Source organism: Dendropsophus ebraccatus, chromosome 13 (assembly GCF_027789765.1).
Source record: "Dendropsophus ebraccatus isolate aDenEbr1 chromosome 13, aDenEbr1.pat, whole genome shotgun sequence".
Taxonomy (NCBI): Eukaryota; Metazoa; Chordata; class Amphibia; order Anura; family Hylidae; genus Dendropsophus; species Dendropsophus ebraccatus.
This window is the reverse complement of record NC_091466.1, coordinates 43035595-43054908: the sequence shown is the minus strand read 5'-3', so window position 1 is coordinate 43054908 and position 19314 is coordinate 43035595. Positions and strand designations below refer to the sequence as shown.

At 44.1% G+C, this 19314-nt stretch overlaps 1 protein-coding gene across 1 annotated transcript in view; it reads left to right on the top strand.

Moving 5' to 3' along the window:
* Positions 1 to 19314, top strand: part of BRF1 (BRF1 general transcription factor IIIB subunit) — a 212905-nt gene that overhangs the window by 55011 nt on the left and 138580 nt on the right. Inside the window, exon 4 of the mRNA XM_069950096.1 lies at positions 11039 to 11070. Coding sequence (XP_069806197.1) covers positions 11039 to 11070 — 32 coding nt within the window. The remainder of the gene's footprint in view (positions 1 to 11038; positions 11071 to 19314) is intronic.

Sequence of the window (19314 nt, the reverse complement as noted above, 5' to 3'; positions counted from 1 at the left end):
GCATCTAGGTGGTTAAATGGCCAGGATCAGAGTTATCTCTAATGTCAAACACCTTTAGTTATGGATAATAGCTGTCCTAAAAAAATCTGTGCCAAAGTATATGTCCTATATATTCTAGTGCAGTCCTCACATCCTTCTCCTATATATTCTAGTAAACTCCCCATATCCTGCTCTATGTACTCTAGTGCACTCCTCATATAATAATCTATATACTCTAGTAAAATCTTCATATCCTAATCTATATACTCTAGTGTAGTCTTCATATCCTAATCTGTATACTCTAGTCCTTATATTTGCTTTTATATGTTCTAGAGCAGCCCTTGTATCCTCTTCTGTATACTCTTGTGCCCTTCTCATATGCTTCTGTATATACTCCGTTGCAGCCTTTATATCGTCCTCTTTAGTGCAGCCCTCATATCCTTCATCTGTATACTCTAGTGCAGCCCTCATATCCTTCATCTGTATACTCTAGTGCAGCCCTCATATCCTTCCTCTGTATACTATAGTGCAGTCCTCACATCCTCTGTATACACTGGTGCAGTCTTCATATTCTCCTCCATGTACACTGGTGCAGCCCTCGTATCCTCTATATACACTGGTGCAGCCCTCGTATCCTCCTCTATATACACTGGTGCAGCCCTCGTATCCTCCTCTATATACACTGGTGCAGCCCTCGTATCCTCCTCTATATACACTGGTACAGCCCTCGTATCCTCCTCTATATACACTGGTACAGCCCTCGTATCCTCCTCTATATACACTGGTGCAGCCCTCGTATCCTCCTTTATATACACTGGTGCAGCCCTCGTATCCTCCTCTATATACACTGGTGCAGCCCTCGTATCCTTCTCTATATACACTGGTGCAGCCCTTATATCCCCCTCTGTATATTCTAGTACAGCCCTCGTATCCTCCTCTATATACACTGGTGCAGCCCTCGTATCCTCCTCTATATACACTGGTGCAGCCCTCGTATCCTCCTCTATATACACTGGTGCAGCCCTCGTATCCTCCTCTATATACACTGGTGCAGCCCTCGTATCCTCCTCTATATACACTGGTGCAGCCCTTATATCCCCCTCTGTATATTCTAGTACAGCCCTCGTATCCCCCTCTATATACACTGGTGCAGCCCTCGTATCCTCCTCTATATACACTGGTGCAGCCCTCGTATCCTCCTCTATATACACTGGTGCAGCCCTTATATCCCCCTCTGTATATTCTAGTACACTCCTCATATCATCCCCTATATACACTCCCCTATATATATACTCCTCTAAATGTAAAGTGGTGCAGTCGCCTGGGCCTGTTTCTTCCCTGCTCTTTGCCCCGTACACTGGAGGTCTTGTTGTTTCCTTTATGACTTGTTCACACCTCTGCCATTAACCAGGTTTACATTTCTATTCAGGAGCTGCATTCACCGGCTTTGCTTCTCTCCAGTGGGCGCCAGAGGAATTAATACGGCTGGAGTGGGGGGCTTAGTGTGGTGCGACACTCAGCAGAAGGTGTCGGAGCAGTCCGGGACCCCAGCGTACTGTGACATTTTGCAGGGGATCCCTCCTGTACAATGAGAGATGTGTTGTGCCTGTAATTAGACGTAGCCCTCCGCTCACCATTGTGCCCCAGTGTTGGCTCCTCACATGCAGTATTATTCAGGCCTTCCGAGCGTTCAGCTCCTTGTGTATATACATCAAAGATTAATTTGCGGAGGCTAATGAGCCTTTTAAAAAGCTGACTGTAAACAATTTCAGCGAGCGTATTGTGCAGCGGTGAAGGGGGTGGGCACAGCACAAAAGCTGCTATTCACTCCTCACCAAAGCCACTTTACCCATGTTTGTCAAGTGTTATTGCTTAGAGGCAGGATGGCGTCTTGCTCACTGGGGGTTATTTCGGCCTGGCCTGCATGGCAGACGTTGTTGACACATTCACAGTGTGCACAAAGGCTTCAGGATTCACTCACCAAGCATAAAAATGCTGCGAGCTGGTGGTGCATAGAGATGCACTGACCCCTCCGTAGTGTCATAGGGTGCGCTCATAAGAACTCCAAAGCTTAAGACATTCTTTTATCATTCACACATACCATATAATAGCTTCTGGAGGTTCTCAGAACTGGAAATATATAAGATAAAGGAATGACTATGGGGGCAGGGATTTTGGGGAATTTGGTTAACATTCATTAATAATCCCATTGAAGAACATTACAATAGATCTTTACCCAGCCAGCACTGCTGGCTGATACCAGGGAACAGTAGATTGACCTGATCTAGCATCTATCCAGATGGGTTCTAACAAGAATATCCCGTTTGTGTCAGCTCTGTTACGGAAGGCACAGATAGATGTTCTCTATCTCGCTTGGTGCTGGCGCAGATTGCCGCCTGTAGCACACGGTCAGCAGCTGCAGTGGCTGATTCATTAAAGGGGTTGTCCAGGCTTTGAAAAACATCACCACTTTCTTCCAGAAACAGCACCACTTTTGTCCTCAGTTTGGGTGTGGGTGTGGATCAGTTCCATTGAAGTAAATGGAGGTGAATTGTAATACCGCACACAACCTGAGGACTGGGCTGGCTCTGTTTTGACATGAAAGTAGCTGTGTGTTTCTAATTCTGGACACCCCCCGTAAGGGGCACACACCAGCAGCATTTTACTAAATAAGCTTGGGTGACACACTAGTGTTAAAGCCCAATTCCACGGGACGATTATTATTCGAAAAATCGTTAGATCATTCGTAATTGAACAATAATAATTTTGTGTAATAGCAGACATTTTTTAAACCAGAAATCATTGGACGCTTGATAGAATTTGGGCCTATTTTTATTGTTCATTTTCAAATCGTTCACGCATCTTTCGGTGTAATGAGACGTCATTCGCAGTAGCAACGAACATAGTAGCGACGACAGGACGACTGCAAGAACGGTCATAAGAAACAATCATTGTTCCGTGTAATTGGGTGGACGATTTCAGGTTGTTTGCCATAGCGCTTGTTTGAGATCGTTTATCATCGTAAACTCGCTTCGGGAATAGGACCCTTAGTAAATTCCCTCCCAATTTCTATATACACAATTTCATATTTTAGGTTCTGATTTCTTATCTGCTAGCTTAGTGATGTGAGATCTGGGACAGTTTTGCCATGTAATGTGTTGTCGGTCAGCGTTTTAACTCACCTCCATGGAGTATCGGCTGGTGAACGGTTAAAGCCTCAGCCTCCAGTAAATGGCATGCATGTTTAGCAGCAGAGAGGTCCCACATTACCTGCTGCGAGGGCAGCGCTGATAAATGATTCCTCCCCATACACTGCAGCTTGGGAGAGTTTCATTTGCCAGGGCTTGTGATTTATGACACCTGTTTGTAATCTCCCCGGGTTTGGAGGAGGGCACTGTCTCGTCCACTGTCTCTCTGCTCAGGCTCTGTGTAATATGTCTGAGGGGAGTAGGCATGATTCACATCCTTAAATTGTCCAAGAGTCAGCCTTACCCTCCAGTGGCTCCCTGCACTCTTCTGCATTGATCCTCCTCCCTGTGCTCTTCATAAAACCTTCACTGCAAGAGACATTGTGGCTTGTATTATAATGAGAAAATATGAACATTTCTAAACAGATGTAAGCAGGGATTCTGAGGCTTTATGTGCGTCGGTGTATGCATTACAAGCCTTTACTCCTTATTGGGGATTGTTTGTACTAGATAATCATTGTAGCTTTTTGTAATAACAGTGGTTTTCCTGCTGAGCTCATGGTGGGCTTGTGCATTGGAAGAGCAGCCAATCTGTAAAAGCAGAGCTGCAGTAGGAAAAAGAGACAGAGCCTCCGAGAAATCAGATGCTCAGCCTCAGTGTAATCCTACAAATGGAGTTCACCCTTAAATGAGTCATCAATGTCAGTGGGGGTCCTATATCCAGCACCCCGACAATCAGCCGTTATACACAGAAACTGGGCCCAGAAGCAAACAGCTACTCTGTCGTGTGTTGTTGGCATGTGGGGTTGCTGCAGCTTCCATTTAAATTGAATCTGTCTGCTCTAATTTAAATTACAAACTGCTCACACTGTTAGATAGCTGACAATGAGAGACACAGTACCTTTCATATATCGTTCTGTGCTGCCAGAACGTAAAAAAAATGCTTTAATTCACTGGCGCAATGTGTCAGAGGCTTTCCAAATCTTCTGATCTGCTGCAAGTTGTGACATCACCCCAAACCCTAAACCTGTTTGTTTGACAGTATGTTGTCAGCTGAGCGCCCAGCAGGAAGGGGGATGAGAAGGTGAGTAGTTTAAAGTGATTCTGTACCCACAATCTCTCCCCCCTAAACTGCTTGTACCGTCAGATAGCTGATTATAATCCAAGATCTGTCCTGGGGTCCGTTTGGCAGGTGATGCAGTTATTGTCCTAAAAAGCAACTTTTAAACTTGCAAATTGGCGTGGCCTCAAGTGTCTATGCCCTAACCTTGCACCGCCTCTCCGTCCCTCCTCTTCACCCTCTTTACCATTAGGAATGGCCCTGGCAGAATTTCTTCTATTCCTCACTTGTCTGAACACTGCACAAATGCCTTACGATCCAGCCCATGTGCTGTGCTCACACAGGTGATGAATAGCCGAAAACTTGCCTGGACCATTCCTAATGATGATGAGGGTGGGGAGGAGGGATGGAAAGGTGGTGCAAGCCTAATGAAACCAAAACTCTAGGCCACACCAATTTGACACAGGGCTACAAGTTTAAAAGTTGTTAAAAGGGGGGACAGATTGTGGGTACAGAGTCGCTTTAAAGTGTCACTGTCGTGAATTTTTTTTTTGCAGAAATCAATAGTACAGGCAATTTTAAGAAACTTTGTAATTGGGTTTATTATCCGAAAAATGCATTTTTATCATGAAAAAGCAGTTTGAAGCTCTCCCCCCTGTCTTCATTGTTCTCCTATGGAGAGAGCTAAAGAAAAGACCAAAACAGGACAACAAAGAGTTAATCTACAAATCCCTCACCCGTTATCTGTTCTGACCATCACCAGTGACCTGTCTGAGCTCAGATTACAGCTGTCACCCAGCTCCGTGCCTGTAATCCTCTGTTATCTGCTTTCTGCTGCCGGCTAACTCCCTCCTTCCTCCTCCCCCCTCCCCTCTCCCTAGAACAGACAGGGTACCTCTCCTGCAACAAGTCACAATTTTCAGATTTTTCAGAGTGGATGAAAAAGAGGAAGGAGGGGGGGATCTGGGAAAAGGCTTTTTACATGCAGATAATGGCAGATTTGGCTAATAAACCCAATTACAAAGTTTCTTAAAATCGCCTGGACTATTGATTTCTGCAAAAAAAAAAAAAATACGACAGTGACTCTTTAAGGACTTGGGGAAAGTCTGTTTGGCACATTGTACCAGAGAATATGGAAGCCCTGATTGATATATACGACAGATACCATGTGTCTCCTTGGCTTACCCTATCATTGTAGTTTACAATAGGCTTCTAATAAAGAGATTACCTTTTTAAAATCAGTTTCAGTTGTTTTAAAGGGGTATTCTGGCGCCTTAATTTCTACACTTAAAAGAGCTTGGAACCTGTACTCTCTTACCACTGATCTCCTGCCAGTGCTTTTCCCACACTGCTGAACAACTCTTCGCCTTGTCACACAGGAAATCACTGTCTTTAGCGGTGATCCATCTTAGCCAATGACTGGCTGACCTGGCACTTGTGTGTGTCGAGGAGTGACCAGGAATGGCGATGGTGCGGGGGATCAGTTGCAGGTGAGTATTAGCTTTTTCTTTATTATACCATCCTGAGCTCTGCTTTACCTCCTTAATGTGAATTTGTGTAGAAATAATTAAGGAAGGGGCCATATAAATGCAAACAATATTAAAGAACCCAAAGACGCCCCCACCCCCGCAGCATCTCTAGTATCTTGTGTATTTTTCCTTGTCTCGGGTTCCCAGTATTATTTTGATAAACTGTTTCTTAGTATAATCTGTAATTACGTTCACTGCAGAGCGCCGCATAGAACAATGTTAGCGATTGAAATGTTATTTGCCGTTTGGGCATGATATTTGTCTGGAAGATATTGAGCTAAATCCTATTAAGTGGCCGACCGCTGTCAGGCTTTATGTCCCAGGTTCACAGAAGACTGGTGGAGACTGTGGCACATCCTATTAGCAGCCGCTTCCTATGGCGATGTTTGGGATGAGCTCATTATTGTTCATCCTCTCTTTACACTCATGAAGGATGGGAGTGATTTTTGTTTAATTGTGTGAATGGGTTAGATTGTCTTCTCGGCCTTAATTTGGTCCATGCGATTAATAGCAGGGGACACATCTGCAGCCGCGTCTGGTTTCATCTCGTCTTCGTTCTGCTGTTGCCATTGTTTTCCCTGCCCTTCCTCCGGCCCTATTTTTAATTTCGAGGCCCTGATTGCCGTGCCTTGGAGCCGGAGATATTAAGCGAACGGTTTTAATTAAAGATCTGCTTGTTTGAGAGCCAATTTATTACGACTCTCTGACCTCTCCGCTTGCTACAAGTGATAGCAGACCTTGGTGTTTGTGTAACTCCCTGCCTTCAGATGTTTCACCCACACAATGACTAGTGAGATGTTGGCAAACGCTTCCTAACAGTGACTCAAGGTTTCACCGTCAAAGGGTCTGGATGTGTCATCCCCGATTCTGTCTGTGCTTTCCAGTGCACTTGTCCATGTCAGGCCCCACAGAAGAAGCAGGATGTTATTTTAGCTGTAAAAGATAAGACTGAGGGAAAGAAAACGCTCGTCACCATCATGTCTGGCCGGGTGCATTCTCCTGTTTAGGTTTTCGAAGCCAAAGCCAGAAATGGATCATGAATTGAGGACACGAAGGAACATACCCCATCAGGCACTCCTGATGAACAGCTGCTTAAAGGGGCCGTGGCGCTCTTGTGTGAGCACTGCAACTACTTCAGTGTGTACTTCTGCTCATCCGTACATTGACATGCATCATGGGTTAATGTTATATACTGCGGTGTTGTACCGTTACTATTGCCCAGGATTGAGCATAGGCCATTAGTTTGATAATGTGAGAGTTACTTTAAAGTATCACTGTCATTTAATTATTTTTTTTTTTGCAGAAATCAATAGTACAGGCGATTTTAAGAAACTTTGTAAATGGGTTTATTAGCCGAAAAAATGCATTTTTATCATGAAAAAGTAGTTTGAAGCTCTCCCCCCTGTCTTAATGGTTCTCTTATGGAGAGGGGTGGAGAGAGATAAGGCACCAAAACAGGACAACAAAGAGTTAATTTACAGCTACATCAGCTGAATATCTCCTCTGAGGTCAGCACTGCCCCCTCAGACCTCTGAAGGCTTTCACACAGGTCCCGCTGTATAATCCTTTTTTCTCTGCTGGTGACTATCTCCCTCCTCCCCCTCCCCTCTCCATAGGTTACACAGGGCTCGACTAATATAAAAGAGTCGATATTTCCTGATAATGAGCAGTGAATGAGAGAGAGGAGGAAGGGGGGGGGGGAGTCTTTTTGAATGCAGATAATGGAATATTTGCCAAATGAACCCAATTAAAAGTTTCTTAAAATTACCTGTACTATTGATTTCTGCAAAAGGAAAAAAATAACATATGTCAGTGACACTTTAAGGCTAGTTATATGCATAAGATAGCTGTCGATTGCAATATTTCCTGATCACCACAAGCACACACACTGAAGAGGGGAGAAAGCTGCTTCTGGATTCCTGGCGGTGGCTTTTCTTCCCAAGGACAAAAGGATCCAATTGGGCAGTGATCCTTCTCTACCTCTAAATCTGCTGTCAGGTGAAAGTCAGGAACACTATACACACACCACTCAAATGGTAGGTTTGGCCATCATATATCTAATATGCCTGGCTATCTTTAGGCCAGTACCACACAGTTAGCAGTAATCTTTAATTGGTGTAGACTGGCTTCTATGATGTGTCCCATTTACTGCACACAGAAGAAGAAATCCTGCTCTTCTATTGCTGTATAACAAACTGTAGAAGCAGCATGGAGAACATTATAGAGTAGTGCAAGCTGTGAATCAAGCACTGAGATGAAATCCTGTAGTCTCTTTGCTTTTGACTACTTCCAATCACCTCCCTTCTATAAACATATATTGGCAGCATGCAACTTGATCCCACAGTGAGCTGCTAGTCCCTCTTGTAAACATAAGATATTTAGCTTTATATCAAAGGTAAAGGGGAACTGTCAGAAGTTTAGACAAATCCAGCCTGATAGCTTCCTATTGTGCTCAGGGAACTGAGGATGACTGTATGTCTCTTACTTTCATCCTTGGCGCGGTTCCCCTGCCGGCTTAATTTAATCTTCTGTCCGGTAGGGCCATTCGAAGCACTGCCCCGCCCTGATCAGCCTGGATCTGTGATCTGTGGCGGGGAAGTGCTATAAATTGCCCTTCTGGACACAGGATTACATTAAAACTGCACAGGATAGGCGCTGAGGATGAAGGTAAGAGACATACTGTCATCCGCAGTGGCCCATGTGCAATAAGGGACTATCACCAGGTTAGATTTGTCTAACTTGCTTATATTTCCTCTAGTTTAGGAGGGGGCGGCAGGAGAAGGTCCAGATGAGAGGAAAAAGAAGCATTTTTCTCTGATAAGATATATTATACATTTTTTATATTCACTTGTACTATTGAAGTATGCAAAGTTTGTTTAATTGATATTTACAATTTGTCATTTGGATGGAATATGTACCTTGTGCAAATCCTGATTATGCCTTATGTTATATAAAAAAAGAAAATCACTTGTTGAAAAATTATAGTGCAGTTTTTGGTGCAATTTTTGTAATTGCCTCAGGACCACAATTTCATTTTAAAACAGGAACAGAACCACAAAAAAATAAAACCCAAGGCTTCTGTAAGTACACCCTGTCTGCTGCTTTGTGCAGAGTACTTTGTATACCTTTGATTGATTTTGCAGTATTGATGTCATTTCTCGTCGAGGAATTACCCGTCATTTCACTAGTGACTCATTCTTGCTTTTATTGCCTCTGTAAAATGAAAGTACATTGCGCCCTATGAGGTAAAATCACCGCACTCTTTCCTGAAGAATAGAGCTCGGCCATACTCGTTTTGTCGCATGTTGTTTTGTGCCATAGAACTATGGGGATTTTACAGGGAATAAATACCATGGCATTTTCCCGGGCTAAAGTATGCAAATTCTGGTTTTAATATGTGAATTTTTAATGTGCGCCTGTGTTGTAAAATAAATAAAATAACAATATGCATGAAGGGAGGACAATCGCCAGGCAGCGTGCCCATTTCTGAATCATTATTTAGTGGAGAACACAGGATACAGAACAGTAATTCATCACATCTAGCGACAAGATGATCATTCTGCAGAACGGTGGTATGGATGTCTTAACCCCTTCATGTTGAGCCATGACGGCTGCAAGCAATTTGTGTACAGTCAGTTTATTATTAGGGAATTACACACTTAGTCTTACTCGACACTTCATGGCAGATGATAGATATGGAATAAACAATGTGTGCTGATCAGAAATTTCCACAATTTGGACTCCTGACTGTGGAGCATCCACTGTGTATTAGTGTAACAGTTTGTGATGGCTGAGGGGTTTACATAATTGGTAGAACAAAACAATTGCTCATCACTGCATTACCCAACATATGTGTATTCCTCTCTCTGGTGCCACACCCAACCCCATTCACATCAATGGGACTGAACTACAATAGACACCACTGTCTGGATGAAATGTCGGTAAGGTACATCAGACCTTACTAATCACTCGGTAATGGCTTAAAACCATAGTAAATATGAAAGAAAGAATAAAGACCCCTATACACGTAGATGAAAGTTGACTGATCCTGCTTATTTTGGTGGGAGTGGCTGACCGTCTAATATGTTTTAGGGGCTAAATGACTCTCCGGTGGAGAGAGAGGTCAGACGTGTTGGATTTCACTTGCCTTCTCCTTTTGCTTTTGAGGAGATAAGCCACAAGAGAAGCCTGGCAGCAGCTTACCCCTTCTTCTTCTCATTCAGAACACATGAGCATTCAGCCAAACCCAGTATAAATGTGTAGCCATTGAAGGTTAGTGTTGAGTCAAAACTGTCAAAACTGTTCAGGTTTGGCAACGTTTTCCGAACATGAATGTTAGGCATTTGATTCCCTAGGGCTGCCAGGAAAACATGGATACAGCCTATGGCCTACTTAGAGCTGCATCCAACTTCTTCAGTATTCATAGAGGTTCAGGTTTTTGCACTTATAGTACCTGGCAGGTTGCAGTGCACCCATATTCACCATCGTAGGTTGTGATGTAGCAGCACAGCGCTGTGTGGCCCTGAGGCATAAGGCCTCATACAGATGTATACCATGCAAGGAGTTATAAGGAGCCATAATGTGGCTCTAATAGACTTCTGAAGGTCTCTACAACCTTTGAAGGATTACAGTTTCGGCTTTTATGCCATGTTCCATCCAGTGTCGTATTATGTGCCACTAAAAACATATGGCAGTACACAATGCCTGCATTTCAGAAACTTAAGGATTCTTTACCCTAAGGGGTCAATGTATATGCATGGGAGCCCATGCAACGATATACAGCTAATGAAAATGCTTTAGTGGAAAAGTTCTCCATGTGTTTTTCTTGATCTACTTCTGATCTACATTGCCATTCTTAGAGTAAGAATGAATGATCTTTAGATATGAACATCCAGATATGTTGCTTTCATTTATATTTTTATTGTTATTTTTTATGATACTTTTGCTTCTCCCTCTTGGGTCTGTTTCTATTTGTATCTGCCTCTTGGACGGATGGAAAAAGTGTTGTAAATCGGCGGTGATCGGGGGACACGTAGAGCGGCTGATGTTGGGAGAAGGAGCCCAGTTTCTCTCCCAGCTCAGATTCCGACAAAAATATCCTCTTTTCTTCTTAATAAAGACCATAAATCTGCTAGAGTCGGATTTTCTGTTTATTTTTACTGTCTTTTGGGAAATTTGTAGTGGAAAATAATAAAATTGCTCTCCCTTCTCTTTCCCTCTTTTAGTTCAGCAGACTACAAGAACCCTTTGTCTACAATATATTTCCTTGACTTTACTCCCAGATATGTTACTTGATCTCAGCGACCTTCTTCAGGTATGGTATAATCTTCCTGCAGTCTGCTTTGTGTTAACTAGCTTTATCACTGCCAGCTGGGTGTTGTGGTGAATAATGCTTTTTATTGTGTGCACACTCAGTGATATCAAGGACGCCGCACCTGCAGGGTTTTGACTCCCTGTATTCGCATGCATTCAGCTGAACACCTTGCAGATGCCAAGGCCTGTGGCAAGAAATCTTTGGGATAGCAGCCAGGTCAAGTTGATGATGTGAGAGATCCAGCTGCACTAACTTGTGCTGGGAGTTTCTTGCTCTTTTTCTTTTGAAGTTTTTAACTCTTCAAATGGTTGTTTCAAACAACTTCCCTCTATTTGATTCCTAACTTGTTTATAAATGACTTCACAAAGCAAACATGACGCCTAGCCCCCAACGCTCCCCTCCCCCCCAAAGGGTTTCTAGGTTCTCTGCTTATTTATAATCTTCTGTCCACCTCCTGTTGTCAGGGAATTAATGTCTCTTGTAAGAGAATCAAGACATATTACGGGGGATGGAGTTTAGCATCTACTATATGGGCAAGCTGTGCCAGTCTACCTGCTGAAGATGATCCACAAAGGTAAATCAGTGTTTCCCTCTCACCTCTGACCACCCATACAATGATCATGGCAGCTGTCCCTTATATCAATAGCAGTGTACCTTCTGCTAAATGTACACAGTGTTAAGTGTAATTTCCCCTTCCCTGATCTGCAGTATCCAACCTACTCCCCCTCCCTACTGCTATCTCTATAATAATCTATCTCCCTGATAATAAATGTAAACAAGCGCAGATCTTTTAGATCGACACTCATTTACTGGGCCTATTACACAGCCCGATAATCATTTAACAAGGGCAGAAGGGACATTGTTACCGATGTCCTTGCAGCCCTTGTTTAAACTTTATACATAACGTGTCCAAGCTGCAGGGCTCCTCTTGCCCTGTTCTTCTCTCCGGGTCCCGCACACTCCAGCTTCAGAGCGGCCTGTCTCAGCTGACAGGCCGCTCAGCCAATCACTGACACAGCCAATCTCAGCTGACCGCCATGGCCAGTGATTGGCTGAGCGGCCTGTCAGCTTGCGGGACTCGGGGAGAAGCACAGAGCAAGAGGAGCCCTGTAGCCTGGATAAGGTAATGTATTCTCCTTTTGCATATCGTCAGTGCCGGCCGTGCACAGCTATTACAGGTAGCGATGCGTGGTCGTCGGCCAGATAGGGCCGATTATCATTCCGTGTAATAGTACCCTAACACTGAAAGGGGAGGGGGGAGAGAAGAAAGCCCACCAGAAACTCACAGCTCTGGATTTCTATGATTGCTTTCTGAGAGACAGACTGATGAATAACGTAAGACTTGACTTAAATAGGGTCCATTTGGCTCCTGTTGTAATACCAGGTACTTTACCTGACAATATAGAGCTTGAGCTGCAGTATTTCATCCAGCATTTTCATCAGAATCTGCAATGAAGGTTTCTGACAGTTCTTTGTCCCAGATGTCACCATAGTCGTATATGTGCTTAAAATGTCCCTGTCGTTTCAAAAGACTTTTGATATGTTTCACTGACATCAAAAAATGTTTGATGGGTCAGGTACTGGGTGTTTTCACCTCTACTGTGCATGGCTAAGAGTTTCACTAAACACTTATGGTGTATTAACACAGAGAGATTTGTCTGGCAGATTTTTGAAGCTAAAGCCAGGAGCAGACTATAAACAGGGAACAGGTGATAAAGGAAAGACTGAAATTCCTCCTTTCTCTCGAATCCTTTGGGTTTGGCTTCAAATCCTCAAAAACATATCTGTGTAAACACACCATTACTGCAGGACACAGACTATAGATTGTGTCGAAAAATGCTTAAGGCCCTATTAAATGGAACGATTATCGGCCGTATAATTGCCCCGTGTAATAGAAAGCAACGATCAGCCATGAACGATGTCAGCTGATCGTTGCAGTCGTTTGTCTTTCAACCTGTGTAATAGGAGCGGCGGCAGCAGACCACCACTATCTGCTATGGGCTACCTGGACGATCTAGCGATCACCCTGCTTTCCCCGCGGCCCCCCTGCACTCACCCGCTCGCTGCCACCACATGTAGTAGCAGCGGCAGCGCTCTTGCTCCTCCAGTCGCCCCATGTAATAGCTTTATCTAAAGATTGTGGGGGTCTTGACACCCATCAGTGTTGATTTACCAGCCTGTGTAGGGGTCCTATTTCACGGGCCGATAGGGGCCCGATCAACTATGTAAATGAGTGCCGATCTGCTAGATCAGCGCTCGTTTACTGGGCCTATTCCACGGCCCGATGATCGTTGAGCGAGGGCTGCAGGGACATGGTTACCAATGTCCTTGCAGCCCTTGCACCATATATTACCTAGCAGGGCTTCTCCTCCGCTCCGTCTTCCTCCCCGGGTCCCGCGGCGCATCAGCAGCTCCGGAGCGGCCTGACTGAGCTGTCAGAGAGCTCAGCCAGTCACTGGCGGCAGCGTTCCTGACCTGTGATTGCCTGAGCGGTCTGACTGCTCAGTCAGGCCGCTCCGGAGCTGCTGATGCTGTGCTGCAGGATCCGGGGAGGAAGACTGAGTGGAGGAGAAGTCCTGCCAGGTTATGTATGCTGCGCTTCTCAAATTGTCGGTCCCCGTCGCGCATCGCTATTCCATCGTAGCGATACGCGGTGGGGGACCGATGATTTTAGGTCTGACCCTAAATAAACGATCAGCCGATGACACCATCATCGGCTGATCGTTTTCTCTATTCCACCGAGCGATAATCGGCCGAATCGGGCCGATTATTGCTCCCGTGGAATAGGCCCCTAAGGGTTAGAATTTACAGATCACATCGTGTCTCACTGCTGAGACACAGCAGGGGAGTGTGCGCATTTCTCCATGACTGTCAGTCAAATCCAACTCAATTGCTTTATTATAGTCTATGGAGTTGGATCTTGGGCCGGTCGGGGTATCCCTAGATGGCAGTGGATCTCAGGCTTGAGATCCTGTGCAATCAGTAACTTTGGAAAATGCTGATGAACATTACAGACATACTCTTTGTATACTTTAAGTTATAACAGGCCCTTGGAAAATGCTGATGAACATTACAGACATATATGGTGCAAGGGCTGTCTTAGCTGACAGGCCGCTCAGCCAATCGCTGGCCGCGGCAGTCCTGGCCAGTGATTGGCTGAGCGGCCTGTCAGCTGAGACAGACCGCTCTGAAGCTAGAGCGTGGACCCGGGGAGAAGCACAGAGCAAGAGCCCTGCAGCCTGGACAGGTAATGTATAAAGTTTAAACAAGGGTAACGATGTCCCTGCAGCCCTTTTTAAACAATTATTGGGCCATGTAATAGGCCCTGTAAACGAGCGCTGATCTAGCAGATCGGGGCTCGTTTGCAGTTATTATCGGGGCTTCATCTGCCCGTGAAATACTACCCTTAGGGCCCTATTCCACCGGACGATTATCGTTTGCATAATCGTTAACGATTAACGATCTCAAACTACCGCTATTGCGAAAGACCTGAAAACGTTCACTCATTTCCATGGAACGATAATTGTTACTTATGATTCGCTATTCGCTATTGCGTACGTATCTATTGCGAACGACCGAAACGATGTCTTATTCAATGCGAACGTTTTGCGAACGAGCAACGATAAAAATAGGTCCAGGTCTTATAAAGCAAACAACAATTTCTCGTTCGGTCGTTAATCGTTAACTGCATTTCAACCGAACAATTATCGTTTATATTCAAACGATTTAACGATAATCTGAACGATAATCGTCCAGTGGAAAAGGGCCCTTAGAGTTCCTTTGAGAATATTATGGAGTCTTTTTGTGTGTCCTGGTCATTATAAAAGGGGTTGAGCTTAGATAAAATGAATAAATGAGTCTCCTGATAAGGAGTCTGAGCGGCGGCTGCTGTTCCATTATACAGAGACGTGCTCTGCTGCCGGGTGTGTAGACCAGTCTGGTGGGGATACGCTCTGCATGGTCGATTCTATGCTTTCCTACCACAACTGCACAGTCATTGTTACCTGCACAAAACCATTGTCATTGTTACAGACATACATAGACCGAAAAGAGAATAAATCTCAGTAAATGGTATTGTCAGATTATTAGTAATTTATTAGTCATTATTAGTAACACCAGTACCAGTTCCAACGTACAAATTAATATAATAGTAAATCTTTTTTTTTTTATCAATGTTACCGTATCATATACTATATACCTATATGCAACAGTCATAGAAAAAAACTCCTATAATAAACCACCAAAAAAACAATGAGCATACTTTGTCTTATAAATTACCAATTTTTATTCATAAAAATTAATAAACACAATTAATTAAAAGAAAGAGATGTCCACAGTACAACACAAAAAACGATGGAGATCCAGATATAAAAAGGTCAAAAACTCTGTCCTATATAACAAAGACATTATGTTCATGATGGGTAAGTTAATATCTATGTTACATCCAGAACAGGAATTATAAGCCTGTTCAAACACCCAGACTGTGTGTAATATCACAACATTGCCTCTGCATTAGTGGTAAAAAACAAACAGTACTGGAGGATAATATTCTAGGTGTACAATTGCCACTAGCCCAACTATTGAAAACCCATCATAAAATGTAACAAGGTATTGGTATCTTACCCATAGTCTTGTTGCCCTGGCACCAACCCCGACGCGTGTTTTGCAGATGACCACTTTATCTAGTTTCTGATCGTTTATCGTTAATTGTTAAAATTGTTTTGTCTAATAGGACCCTTAATAAGAATGTACCATCAGTACGTTTGCTTTAGGTCTTGCACATGGGTAGACCGTCGCTGCGGTCCTTTTCTTTGAACTGTGGCCCGGTTCCAGTGTACGGTGCCGTTCTATTCCCTGGCACTGGCCGGGGGTGAAGCACTAAAGGCGGGCTGTCCTTGCCCCAGTGAGAAGAAACCCTGCACAGACATTACTAACGATACCCTGCAACCCTTGCCGCACTATCATGGAGCCATGTAATAGGCTTTATAAGCGAGTGCCGATCTAGCATAATGACCCTTAGAAGCGATAATAGATTCTACAATAAGGTTATCCTACCTTACAATTTGATGGCCTATTTTTGAAGATTCTGTAGCACTTGCATGATTGCCCCTGGTCGATGGGAGTGTCTCACTTCCCGATGAGCTGCTAGAGTGGTGCTAGTTTACAGCCTCTTAAACGACTCATGCAATGATGATAGTGCAAGAAGGCCTGCATGGACATTTTTAGCCTCGTTCATGTAGCCCTTGCTTTAAAGAGGTATATGGAAAATAATAAAGCTTAACTCTCCATGCTCCCCTGGTGTCGTCCTACTTTGTCTCTGTGCCTCTCGCTGCTTCCAAACCTGTCTCTGCAATGACAGCCCGACTGCAGTGCTGTCCCGTCTCTGTCAGTGGTTGGCTGAGTGGGCTGTTATTGTAGAGACTGGTTTGGAAATAGGGGCTGCGGTCAGCGAGGGACCCAAAGACATGGCAGGAAGACACCAGAGGGAGCCTGGTGAGGTAAGCTCTATGGCTGATCGTTGTCTTTACTACACAAAGTGATATTAGCCCGATTCAGCCGACAATCGTTCCGTGTAATAGGGCCCTAATATGATGGCTTACCCTTGAATAGTCTGTGGCAGTTACATGATGCGTGGGAGTATTAGGAGTTGGACCTCTCATGGTTTTCTAAGAGGTGTTCCTCAGTTTTGTAAGACTTGATAACCCCTTTAAGAACTTAAAGGGGTTGGCCACTTCATAGTCAAATTGTTCAGTGTACTGTATTAGTACCTGTACTCACTGTGCTTAATGACAGCAGCTCCCTGTGTACCTCATAGAATTAAAATCATACACCTCTCCTCCAGGCTGTGCTGCTCTGCTCTGTGGTGAGTCTGTCCATAAGATGGCCGACATGGAGGAGCATGTGACCATGCCCCGCCCCCCAGTGTCCACCACTGAGCCTGTTTATGCCTATGGAGGACACTGGGGGTGGGGTATGATCACATGCTCCTCCATGTTGGCCATTTTATGGACAGCACAGCCTGCAGAAAGGAAGGGGAGTCTGATTTTAGCTCTATGGGGTATACAGGGAGCTGCTGTTAGTATATACAGTGATTACACTAATACTACACAAAAAAAACTATTCTAATATAAAGTGGCCAACCCCTTTAACAGGGAAGTCTTACCAGGAATGTTTTTTTCTTTCTTTATAATATATTCCGATAATTTAGAGAGTTTTTAAATCACTAAATAGTTCACACTGCCTCCAAAAAGGGTAAGAGAAGCGGCAAAGGTTTTTCTTGTCTTCTTGTGCCATTTTGATGTGTGAGTAAAAATAATTGCAGTAGCGTGGCCCTGCGGCCCTGCCTAGCTAGCCCATTGCATTCATATTACAGAGCAGCTGGTACATTTTATTTCAGTCTCCCCAGCTGTCCTGGTAAATGGTATCCCTCTGAGTGCTATTTATTGCAGCCTGGCTTTTCTCTGACAAGTGAAAAGGAACTGCAGGAATGGCAAGCGTTTAATGAATTTTACCTCAAAAATAATTAACATTCTGGGGAAGGCAACAAGGCATTTTTTGACAATGGTCTATGTGCTACCCCAGGGCTGTACATCTCCTCTGTCCCCCGCGCTATCCTACATGCTGTTCCCTTTGTAGGGGATGCAATATATAAAAGCTAATGTAATTGTGTTATTTTCAGATGAGGCTTCCATGCAGAGTAGAAGTTCAAGTTAATATTAAAACCGGTTCGTATATGAGCAGGAACAACTGCGGGAAGGTGTATATATAGTATGATTAATATAGACATTATGTACGACCCTCGGTGGGGAGAGCCGGAGGCTGACTGTGCTGCTTATACCCACAGGGAAGGCACCCATCAGATTGGCAAAGATATACTTGCCTAGTCCCTGCATTTTCAGAAGAAGTAGTAAGTATGTGACGGGGTCTGGCCGCTGGGACCTCTACTCATTACAGGAATAGTCCCTAGTCCCTCTGAGTTATGGAATGACAGTGCACATGCTTAGTCACTTTTTGGACTCCCACTAATAATTATTACCTATCCAGTGGATACCTGACATATTTATGAATACAGTGCATTGCGTATCCTGAGTTACAGCCTGTGTTTTTGTACAAAGCTGCATTCACAGTTCTGTAGGCTTGTAGAGTTGAAATCTCCTAGTATTCCCTGGTGGCTGGTCACTTTTACTGTGGAAAGTATTCAGCTGGATTCACACTGTGTTTATGCAGCATCTTGTCAAATTCTAACCCATCCTGCAGCGATTAGCTACAATTTGTGGGAAAACCGGGCACTAACTGTTTAGTTTTCCTGCAGCGCCTCCACAGGGCAAGTTAGGAATTACGCAGTATCCATTCTAATCTGACGGCTTTCATAGCAAGGGCCTGTTCAAACTGAGCAAAAGATATGGGCCCATGCAAGGACACAAGTAAATGTTGATCAGCCAGAAGGCACGAGTAATTGTGCAGCCTGGCCGCACAAACGATCACTGTATTGTTCGTGTGACCATATAAATATATTGCTATCGGCCACACTTTCCTGGTTTACACAGGGAGATGTCCAGATGATAAATTTTAAAGTGGCACAAAAGATGACATAAGCCAAGGATCGGGTGTTTCCCCGCTACTCGGCTGACACTTGTACTCAGGCCGATTATCAGCCAAAGAAGTGTTTCTAGCAGCTCACCTTGTCCGTGTAAAAGGGGCTCAATACAGGACAGGTCCTCCAGAGCAAGAGACACCGCCTTGTAGTCAAGAGATGAGGATTTTTCTTTATTGACTCAGAAATTACTAACAGGATATATGACAATGGGTTTGCTAATCTGGACAACCCCTTTAATAATAATTGATTATTTAGTAATCCATGGCTGTGATCCAAGGATTCTCCTGGATGATGCCTTAGGGGCGCGTTCACATGCAGTGGTATCATCCACATCTGGCGTCCCACGTGTAAGAGAGTCCTAAAGCAAAGGCTCCATGTGGTAATACATGCTTGTACAGGCCCAGTAAAAGAAAAAAAGCATTTTGATATGATATTCTTTGTATGTCTATGGTGTACATAGCATCACATTTACCCACCTGATATTGAAGTCCATTCCCATCTATGATTATACCAGTATGGCATTAGACCGCATTGCGACATATTTTTTGCAATGTGTTGCTGTGGAGTCCAGCCCAAAATTTCTGTGGACTGCTTGTAAAGTAATTGTTAGTACGTGTTTCTAAATTGCCAGAAATAGAAAGTATCCA